This window comes from Phyllostomus discolor, chromosome 5 (genome assembly GCF_004126475.2).
Source record: "Phyllostomus discolor isolate MPI-MPIP mPhyDis1 chromosome 5, mPhyDis1.pri.v3, whole genome shotgun sequence".
Taxonomy (NCBI): Eukaryota; Metazoa; Chordata; class Mammalia; order Chiroptera; family Phyllostomidae; genus Phyllostomus; species Phyllostomus discolor.
Genome location: NC_040907.2, coordinates 5,047,326 through 5,058,001, shown reverse-complemented (window position 1 = coordinate 5,058,001; position 10,676 = coordinate 5,047,326). Strand labels below are relative to the sequence as shown.

General features: G+C 62.5%; 1 protein-coding gene across 3 annotated transcripts in view; it reads right to left on the bottom strand.

Annotated features, from left to right (window-relative positions):
- Positions 1-914: 914 nt before the first annotated feature.
- H6PD (hexose-6-phosphate dehydrogenase/glucose 1-dehydrogenase) overlaps positions 915-10,676 on the bottom strand; it is a 29,082-nt gene continuing 19,320 nt past the window's right edge. For 2 of the 3 annotated variants that reach the window (XM_028513943.2, XM_036025268.1), the window contains exons 4-5: positions 5,598-5,867; positions 938-4,805 (exon numbers count right to left, since the gene is read on the bottom strand). In XM_028513943.2, the coding sequence (XP_028369744.1) occupies positions 3,439-4,805; positions 5,598-5,867 (1,637 nt within the window). In that variant the 3' untranslated portion in view covers positions 938-3,438. Of the gene's footprint in view, positions 4,806-5,597; positions 5,868-10,676 lie in introns of all 3 variants that reach the window. The other variant, XM_036025267.1, reaches the window with a different exon arrangement.

Genomic DNA, 10,676 nt, shown 5'->3' with positions numbered 1-10,676 from the left:
GCATTCCGGAATGACAACCCCCCCCCCCCCCCCGAAGGGGTCTTCGGGAATCTTCGCCCACAGGCGGAGAGCCGGATCACGCTGCTAAACCGGGATGGGAATACGGCGCTGCCTGCGGAGAAGACGGGGAGCGGGGAGGATCCACAGGACGCGACCGTGTCGGCCTGTGGTTAGCAGAGAACCCTGTTCCCAGATCGCAATCAGATTCTAGCGCGCCGCGGCCCGGAAAGTCCCTCGCCTCTTTCCCGACAACACGTGGCGCAGCTGCCTGCTCGGGAGGTGCCCGTTCGACAAGGCCTCCCACAGGAGGGGCCCTGCTGCCTCTGCAGGGCTCGGGGTCGCGGTCATTTGCAGCGAGCACCCCAGGGCTCCTCCGGGGAAGGAGGTGGCACCGAGGGAGGCGGCTGGGAGGGCACGTCCAGAGTCCTCGAGACCCGGCTTCTGTGCCTGGCTTAGAGAGACGGGCCTGCTGTCTTCAGACTTCAGTTTCGGTTTCAGAATCATCAGTGCATGAGGCCCCCCCCCCCCCCCCCCCCCACTGCCTACCTCGCAGGGTAGTTGGAAGGATTCAGGCAAGGCCACGCTGGACAGAATGCTCAGTGTGCAGCCTGGTACTTAACCCCCACGTCACCATCACTCCCGGGCTTCTGATTAGAGCCTCTTCACCACCCCCCCTCTCCATGGGGCCTGAGCACCCCACCTCCGGGGCTGAAGCAGCACTGGTTTGGGGCCCGGGTGGCCTCACTGGGCTGGGCGAGCCACAGGCATGGGGCCGTGGGCCTGCCAGACCTGGGTCCCAGTCCCCAGGTGCTCAGCCGCGTCCCCATGGGAGCCAGGCCCGCGCCCCCCGCCCCTGTAAGCCCAGGTCCTTGGCTCGTGGAGCAGGGCAGAGCTGGATTCCGGCCGTGCTTTCCAAGCTGAGTATCAGCTCGAGTTAGCAGATTACACACAGCATTTTTTTTAATGAAAAATAGAAAAGAGAGGGTACCCCATGCCACGCCCCTTGTGCTTGGGGCAGATCTCTGCGGGACTCAGGATGTCCAGGGTTCCTGGCTGTGCACTGTGGTCCAGAAAGTGTGGCAAGCAGCGGTGTGGCTGGCCGGGTTCTGAGACTCTCTCCTTCCCGGCGCAGGGCGGAGGGAGGGCCGGGGGAAGGGAGCGGGTGGAAGCGAATGCGGATGATGTCTTCCTGTGGCCCTTTCAGACGTGACTTTAAGACAGCAGTGGATGCTGGGAAGGAACCCTTTGGCACCTCTGCCCCATCCCTACCCCCAGATGCAAGCTCTCCACAGACAGAGGGTACATTCTGAGGCCGGGCAAGACTCTAAGAACAGGACGTGCCAGGCTCCGGCCTGCAGTGACTCACGATTATTCAGAAATGGTGGCAGCTCACCCTTTCTCCTGGACTGAGCCTCGGGCCTGTGGAGGCTGCTTTCTCTCTGGTGTTGCAACCACAGAGGAAGAAATTCCCTGAGAACAGCTGGGGAAGTGAGTGCTCAGGGCCAAGGGCGCAGGGAGGCAGATTGTGAAAACACAAGTACAACACAGTGGGGGGAGGGGGGCGCAAAGGGGGAATTCCTCCGAAGTCAGATGGCCTGGCCTGTCGGCAGGGATGGTGCACGAGCGCCCCCGTGTGGCCACAGGTAGCACCCGAACTGCAACCGCCTTGGTCCACCAGTATCCCTAGAGCAAAACAGCTGGGATGCTGACCTCCAGCAAGGGAGGGGACTTCCCGACCGCGGTACTGCGGCTCTGTTCCACCAAGGTCAGCTCTCCTGGTGTACAGAGAGATGCCCTGTCTGGACCCGGCTGCTGGAGGCCAGAGGAGGTGGAATTTTAACAAAGAGTGCCCTGGTTCAGGCACCCCTTCCACAGGCTCCCATCGCAAACCAGAGCAATGATTCCTGTACATCCACAGCCCTGAAGACGGTCTGAAGACGGTCTTCACCGTCCAAAGTGAAGACGCAGCTTCCGTGATGCCCCGCCTCCCGGCAGAGCGCCCTCAGCCTGACACAGGCGTGTCACCTCCGCCTGGGACACAGTGTGGGCAGGGGACGGGGCACGGTCCCATGACTCTGGGGGCATGACTCTGTCGGAGGCTGAAATAAAAACGGACAATTTTGACTTTTTAAAAGCATTTCAGAGATACCCCTGGGGGTCCCAGGAAAACAGGTAACGCGGGCCCATACTTCTCAAGGGCAGAGCACCCAACCTATTCTCCAGGAGAAGCTGCCAGCGTGCGCCCCGGGTCTCCCGGCAGGGCGTCCATGGTGATGCAGGAAGTGGCAGGAGGGGCCGGCAGGCAGGAAGTGGGCAGGCTGGAAGCCACCTCGAGGTAGTGTGAGAAAGGTGGGGCGGTAGCCAACGCTACCGTGCACCGTGGCGGCCCCCCTCCAAAAGGCCTGGCCCCTGTCTGATCAGATCAGTGTCTGGATGGTCTGTGGCTCGACGACACCTCTCTCCCCCCAAGAAAGAGGGGACCGGGTCTCCCAGTAAACAAGAGATGGCACTGAGAGTGGGCATACCTGCCAGGAAGTCCCCTGAGACGCAAAGGCCCCTCTTAGAGAAGGGCTCCCTGGAATGGCCTGAGCACCTGCACCCCGCGTGTCGGGCAGCGGGGACGGGGTCCTCCCTGAGCAGCCGGGGCACCCGTGCCCCCTCCCCCCCACGCGGAGAGCGCGCCTGCCGAGCAAGGGCTCCCGACAAGCCACAAGGTTTTTGGCACTGTGGTCACAAGCTGGTATGGGTGGCTGTGTCATTGTCATTGTCCTTCGTCCTCCACCTGTCTGCGAATGGAGGGTCTGGGGGACAGCCAAGGCACAGAGCTGGCATTGGGGGGGTGGGGGGTGCCCGCAGTCGGGGCTGAGGAGGAAGGGACTGGACACTCTGAGCTGGTGGACAGGACAGGAGGCCAAAGGTCAGAGGCTGGGGAAGAAGGGGCAACAGGAAGCGAGGGCCGCAGCAGCCCGAGCGCGCCGGACAGCGCCCGGTACCCACTTGGCCGGCACTCCTTTCTCTCTGCTGTCCACTCCTGTCCACTGGGCCAGTCCACAGGCCCCCCCCCACCGTCCAACAGCTCCCTGAAGCCGACCGCATGCCTGCTTCTGGGGCCGGGGGCTTCCACGCCCCCGTCCTGCTTTGTGCTGGTGACGTTCAGGTGTGGCTGCCGCAGGTCTTCTCGTCAGGCGGATGTTTCTCTCCTGTCGTGGGTCTGAAACGCCGCTCGGGCCTCCGTGGCTTCCTTGTTTCTGTGTCTGCCCGCCACAACCAGGTGGGGGCCATCTGAGGGACCAGGTGGGGCAGGGCCTCCCCCAGGGCCTGACCCCGAGACATCGGATTCCAAAGCGTCGGGGCAGGCAGGCAGGTGGCAGGACTCAGAGGGGAGGGGACAGGGTGGGTGGCAGACGGCACGGGAGGGAGCAGAAGACGAAGGCACGGTCATCCCAGAAATGCCTCGTAGTCCATGTACCACACCAGCTGACCAGAATCAGGCAGGACGCCTGAGATGGGCCACTTCTTGGGCTGGCGGCCCACGCGGCTCACCAGCAGGGTGATGTCACGCTTCAGCTTGCCCATGACCAGGACCGCCACCTTCCTGGCGCGGTTGATGAGGGGCAGGCTGAGGCTCATGCGGTGGTGCGGCTTGACGGGGCTCTCGGTCAGCACGACCAGCTGCTCGCCGTCCAGGCCGGTGGGCGACTGGGGGAAGAGGGAGGCCGTGTGCCCGTCGGTGCCCATGCCCAGCAGCACCAGGTCGAAGCTGCCGTTGGTGACCAGGGCCGAGATCTCCTCGGCGTAGGCCTGGGCACCCCGGTCCTCCTCGGCGCACAGCCGCTGGCGCAGGTGCACGGGCATGGGGTGGACGTTGTAGTGGGGCACCCAGACGTGCCGCAGCAGGTGCGTCTGCAGGCCCTGGAAGTTGGACTCGGGGTCCCAGGGCGGGACGCAGCGCTCGTCCACCAGCCACAGGTGCGTGTGGGCCCAGGGGAAGCCGTAGTGCCCGGCGGCCAGCTGCTGGAACAGGGCGACAGGGCTGGAGCCGCCCGACAGCGCCAGGTGGAACTGGCCGAAGCGCTGCACCGCCTTCGCCGCCGCGGCCTCGATGTCGTCGGCCAGCTTCGCGATCAGCTCCTCGGGCCAGGCCGAGACCAGGGGGCTGTCCCGGTACGTGGCCTGGAGGACCTGGAAGTCACTGGGCCGCGGCGGCGCGGAGCCCGGCCCCGGCACCAGCTGCTCGGGCTGCTGCAGGCAGAAGGCCAGCTCGCTGCCGCGGAACTCGAAGTCCAGCAGGTGCCCGTTCTCCGCGCCCCCCGGGTAGAGGCGCGGGGCCTCGTGGGCCAGGCCCTCCAGCAGGGGCGTCCAGAAGACCCAGGAGGCCAGCAGGTTCTCCGTGGTGATGAAGGAGTCCTTGCGGCCGCGGAAGATGTGCGATATGAGGGTGGAGTAGGCGTCCTGCTCCCGCACGGGGCCGTAGGCGTAGAAATCCGACAGAGGGTGGCCAAAGAGTTGGAGCCCCGGCCGGGCCTCCAGCTCCTTCCAGCTGCCGGCGGGCAGGGTGGGCCGGAACAGGGTCCGGCTGACCAGCACGGCCGGGCTGCCCAGCTCGCCGTGGCCGATGTAGAAGACGATCTGCTGGGGCAGGCACCGGCTCCGGTCCCCCACCCACTGCTTCTCGCTCTGGGCACAGAACGCCCGGTTCTTGAACAAGACCCGGACGTAGCCCACTCTCTCGTCCAAGGCTTTGCCCGACATCAGGATGAAGGGGACGCCCTCCCAGCGCAGGTTGTCCACGTGAACCAGGATGCCTGTGGTGACAGGGGACGGCCCGGGTGACGCTCTGGCACAGGGCAGCGGGGGCTTCCCGGCCCCCCACTCCATTTTCCCTTCCGACCTTCCTGCCAGCCAGCTCGTCCCCCGCCCACCCCCCCAAGCCCCTCTTCCGGGCACCATTGCACCGCGACACCCCTAGCCTTGCTAGACTCACCCCCACCATCCACCCTCCTGTCACCCTCTCCCCAGCAGAGCCGGACAAGCACTCGGGGACCAGGGCACATGTGTCCCCCTCCTAGGCTCACAGGCCTCTGAGAAAAGAGAGCTGGCTGAGTCTCCGACCGGGGGCCTCTAAGAAAAGTCTCACGCTGCGGGGGGAGGGGAGGACGGTGGACACACCTGAAGCAAGGTCAGGTGCAGGAGACGGGAAGGGGTGGTGCGCAGGCAAGGACACCTGCAGGGGGCGCTGACGGCCAGGCACCGAGTGGCCTCCTGACTCAAGTTCCAAGCCTGTGTCCCCATGTACTGTCCCTGCCGGACCTTGGGGCAGTTTTTCACCATCACCGGGCCTCTCTTTCCTTCCCTTTAAGTGGGGACAACAAGCCTACCTGCCCGGTAGGTGTGTGCATGCGCGAGGACTAGATGAGATGATGCCTGTGAAGTGCCTGGCGCAGAGCAGGTGCCCGGCCCACGGCGGCTGCTCCTGTTCTGGGGTCCCTGTCTGCAGTCCCAGGGAGCCCCCCCCTCTCCCAGGAAGCTCCATGAAGGGGGGATGGTCCAGGGGATGCAGCCCGCAGCCCGCAGCCCGTGCCGGCCCCCCAGCCCACCTGCGAAGGTCGGCGTCAGGCTCTGGAAGCCGTCCGGCTTGTGCAGCTCCCGGCGCACCTGCTCGCTGTACGCCTGGTACTGGCCCAGGACGGCGCTGCCCCTCCGCAGGCCCCGCAGCGCCCGGAAGGCCTGCAGCTTGTGCTGCAGCACGGCCGTCGAGCTGCTGGCGTCGCGCGGCAGCTCCATGGCCACCAGCGTCAGGATCTCGGTCAGGTGGTTCTGCAGGACGTCGCGAATGACCCCGTACTCCTCGTAGAAGCTGGTGCGGCCTGAGGGGCGGGGGAGAGGGGAGGAGGCCATGAGGCAGGTGTGGGTACCAGGCCCCACGTCCCGAGGGCCACCAGGACCCCATCCTGCCCCGCCACATTCCCCAGTCCAGAGAGCCTACAAGAAACCCTCAATGAGAGCAGGGAGGGGGTGTCTCTGGGCTGCACCCCCTCAGTGAGGGCCACTGAAGACAATCAGACTCTTTGGGCTTCTCCGGGAAGAGCGTGGGGAGGGCTCCGGCCCCAGCAAGGACCAGGCTGCACTCACGGCACGAGGCTGGCCTCTGGCCCTGCCCCCCGGTGCTCCCCCCTGCCCGACCCAGGGCACCGTCCTGGGTCTGGGGTCTGACAGCCGCTGACTAGTGTGACTTCTGCCTCCTGCTGCTGACAGACAAGTGCCACCCGTGACCAAGTGCACAAATGCGCCAGGGAGCCTGCAGGCACCCAGGACACAGCCAGGTAGGTCCTTGCCCTCAGCTTACAGGGAGGGAGGTGGGGAAAGAGGAGAACGTTAAGTCAGGAGGGAAACTGAGATGGTGCCAGAGGGGAGCCGGAAGGTCCCTTTGTCGAGATCTGGAGAGTCAGCCTTGCAAAGAGCCGGGTGGGCGGGGGCGCTCTCCACAGACAGGGGTCTGGAGGGGGACCCAGAGGGAGGAGACAGGAGGGGACCAGGTGCGGAGGCTGCACGTGCTTCTCGGTTCAGGGGGAGCCACCGGAGGGTGTCACGCAGGAAAGGACGAGTTCTGACATGTATTCGGGGTGGACCCCCCCCCCCCGCCTGCTGTGGGGGGAGCGGCTGTAGAAGCACGGAGACCCAGGGGGAGGCTTCAGGGGCAGAGCAGGAGCTGCAGAGGGTGGGCGACGGACTCATTCTGGAGTCAGCGCTGACCGGGCTTGCTGAGCAACACGGAGGAGCCCCAGGGGACTCCTAGAATCGGGGCCCGCACAAAGGACAGGCAGGGGGGACACCTGCAGGACAGCTGAACTGAGGGGAGGCCGTGAGTTCTGTCTGTTTCAGGTGCATGTCAGCTTAGGACACGCAGGCGGAGGTGTCAAGCTGGCCAGTGGCCAGTTCGCTGCGAGGGCCAAGGGAGCACAGAGCCCGGCAATGACGCCCCGACGCCTACGGCGGCCCGGCACGGGGCTGCGACGTTCCACACGCCCCTCCTGGTCCCGCTCACAGACCCTGCGCGGCCCGAGACCCACGCCTGTCCCTGCTCTGCACGGGAGGGAAGGGTCGGATGCCCGGGGCTGGTTGGACACACGCCTCGCTCTGCTCCCTACCCCGGAGCTCAGCGTTAGCTCCGCCCACAGCCCTGCGCCCAGCCACCCCGCCATCCTGCAGGTCTCGGCGCCCAGGAGACGCCACTGACCTGGGGCCCACCCTCCTGGGGGCCCTGCCTTCTGCCGGTCCCCCCAGACGGCTCAGTGCCTGTTTGTCTCTGCCCCACCACGCCCGAAGCTCCAGGGGAGCAGGGGCTGTGTCTCTGCTCGCCGCTGCGTCCAGGGCCCCTGACCGAGTGCCGGTCAACCCCGAGACGCCCTGCAGCGATCAGGTGCGTGCACGATGCCGTGGACCAGGTGCAAAACTGGGTCGACAGGGAGAAACACAAATGCTTCCATAAAATGAATTCTGGAAATAGGATGGGAAATGACCAGAAAAAACAGGACTTCGACAAAGGAAAAAATACCCCTGGACATTGGAAATGCAATGGATGGGTTTTATGTGTTAGAACACTTGAAAAGAGCCAGTTATTAGACGCCAGATCCAAAGAGATTATCCTGAATGCAGGATAAAGGGGGGTCGAAACAGCCCCCGTGGGCACACCCGATGTGACTCCCCGTCAGAAGTTCACAGTATAGTGTTAGCGGATCAGACACACGGGCAAACGACAGAGAGAAGAGAATAAGCTACACAAGATCTGGAACAATGGATGAGGAGACGGGATAGAATTTGGGGAGGGGCACAGGAGACAATAAAGTTCTTTTAAAAAGATTTATATTAGCCCTGGCTGGCGTAGCTCAGTGGATTGAGCTCGGGCTGCAAACCAAAGTGTCGCAGGTTCAATTCCCAGTCAGGGCACATGCCTGGGTTGCAGGCCACGGCCTCCAGCAACCACACATTGATGTTTCTCTCTCTCTCTCTCTCTGTCTCTCTCTCTCTCTCTTTCTCCCTCCCTTCCCTCTCTAAAAATAAATAAATGAAATCTTTAAAAAATATATTTTTATTTATTTTTAGAGAAGAAGAGAGGGAGAAAGACAGGGAGAGAAACATTGATGTGCGAGAGGTACATCCATCAGTTGCCTCTCACATGCCCCCAACCAGGGAGCAGCCCAGCAACCCAGGCATGTGCCCTGACTGGGAATCGAACTGGCGACCCTCTGGTCTGCAGGCCAGCACTCCATCCACTGAGCCACACCAGCCAGGGCTAAAATTCTTTTTTAAAAAAAGATGGGTTTGTAGGTACATGATATTTGTTATGCCTTAGTTCTGTAGAGCTTACACTTACTTTGGAAGCACTCTTTATCTAGTCACTAATTCAAACAAACAGAAAGAAGTAACTCCTTGTTCCAGCCTGCCTAGCCCAGCACACTGCTTTATAGCGGCCTCCCTGGGTCCTGGCAGCCGGTCCTGAGCCACCTGCCCTGACCACCAGGCTCCCACGCAACTCAGCCGGCCGGATGGCAGGCAGGACCTGCCCTGAGGTCAGCCCGGTATGCCACATCTGACGGCAGTGCCGGTGTGGGGGCTCAAAAGGGGGCCAGGAGCCCTCTTGCAGGAAGGTGCCCTTGGCCCTGGGGTAGAATTCTGACTCTTCCATTCCCAACCAGAGTTCCACACCCGCCACCTCCCCACACCACCCCCCAACCAGGGCGCACCCCCGAGAGTGCAGGACGACCCAGCCCAACCATCCAGCCCAAATGCTCAAGGTGCCCCCACTCTGCCCCCCAACTGGGAGAAGGGCGGCTGAGCCCCCCAGCCTCGCAGGGTTCTGGTCTGCAGAGCTCTTGCAGCATCGCAGAGGAAACATCAGAAAGAAGAGACTGGAACTAACAGTGTGCGCACCTCCGTCTGCTCGCCCCTCCTCACGACAGCGACACCTAAGGAGGTCCTGCCGTAACCCCTCTCTGAAATACAAGGAAGCTGGGGTTCCGAGAGGTTAGGTAACTTGCCTGAGGTCACACAGTGGGTCAAGGTTCAGACCCAGACAGTCAGGTCGGCCCCAGCACCCACAACCCCTGCCACCAGAACGGCTCCCGTTGAACTTCCTGCCACGCCCACCGGACAACCACACAGCAGAGGGCCACGCTCGGTGTGGTGCCGAGTATCACGGCACCAGGGCTTGCAGAGTGCAGCACAACCACCAAAGAAGCAAGCCGGGCAGGGATTTGGGAGCACTAGGTCAAAGGTCAGGGCCCCCAAGCCTCAGTGGCCAGTAAAAGTGTGAGGAGGAGGGGGCGGGGCTTATGTCCCTCAGCTGGTGCCTCCCAGGAGGTGAAGGACATAGACATTTGGATCATTGAGGGTAATCTCATGATTTTTAATATATATACATTTTTTTTTATCCTCACGGAGGACATTTTTTTTCATTGCCTTTTAGAGAGAAAAAAAGGGAGAGAGGAAGGGGGAGAAAGATGCATCGATGCGAGAGAGAAGCATTGATCCTCTGCCTCCCGTGTGGAACCTGACCGGGAATTGAACCTGCAACCTTTCGGTTACGGGACGATGCCCCAGCCCACTGAGCCGCACCAGCCAGGGCTGCTCGCGTGGTTGCTAAGTGTGCACAAGCAATTCACATCGTGAAGACGTCTGTGTCCTAAAGACATGCACGTGTGGGCTGACTCTGGCCCGGGGCCACGTCCCGCTTGGGGTGAACGGCGCCAGCCGGAGGGCAAGGATTCGGTTCGGATGACAAGCTCGGTCCGGCAGAGGCAGCCTGTCAGCAGCTCTGAGCAGCAGAAGTCGAGGGAGGGTGGCAAGGGCCTGGGACACGAGGCCGAGGAGTCGGAGGAGCTGTGCAAAGTGCTCGGCCTCGGCCAGTTAAAGAGTTCCCGTGCCGTGGCTGGCATAGCTCAGTGGATTGAGTGCAGGCTGCGAACCAGAAGTGTCGCAGGTTCAATTCCCAGTCAGGGCACATGCCTGGGCTGCAGGCCACGGCCCCCAGCAACCACACATTGATGTTTCTCTCTCTTTCTCTCTCTTCCTCCCTCCCTTCCCTCTCTAAAAATAAATAAATAAATAAAATCTTTTTTAAAAAAGAGTTCCCGTGGGATTCAGCGACCCCACTACCACATGTGCCCAAGAGAAGAGAGCACAGGTGTCCATGCAAAGACCGGCACACAGATGTTCACAGCTATGTCGTCCACCACAGCCAAAACAGAGTCGCATCTTCAACGTCCAGCAACGGACGAGCACGTCAGTAAAAGGCCGTCCGTCTGCAGAACCGAGTGTCAGTCAGCAGCGAAGAGCGGTGACGCTCTGGCCCGAGCAACGGCGTGGACACACCTCGGAAACATCATGCCAAGTGCACGAGCCAAACACAGAGGCCACACGCCATGGGACTCCATCAACACGGAACGTCCAGGACAGGCCAAGCCACCGAGGCAGGAGGTAGACCAGGGGTGGCGAGGGGCTGGGGAGAACGGGAAGGTCAAGGACGGCAGCTCAGGGGCCCCGGGCTCTCAGGGGTGGCGGGAATGTTCTAACGTGGATGGTGGTGACGGCGGCACAGCTCTGGGAGCACCCTAAAGCCCCCCGAACTGCATGCTTGGATTGGGTGACTTGTGTGATGGATGAATTCCATCTCAATA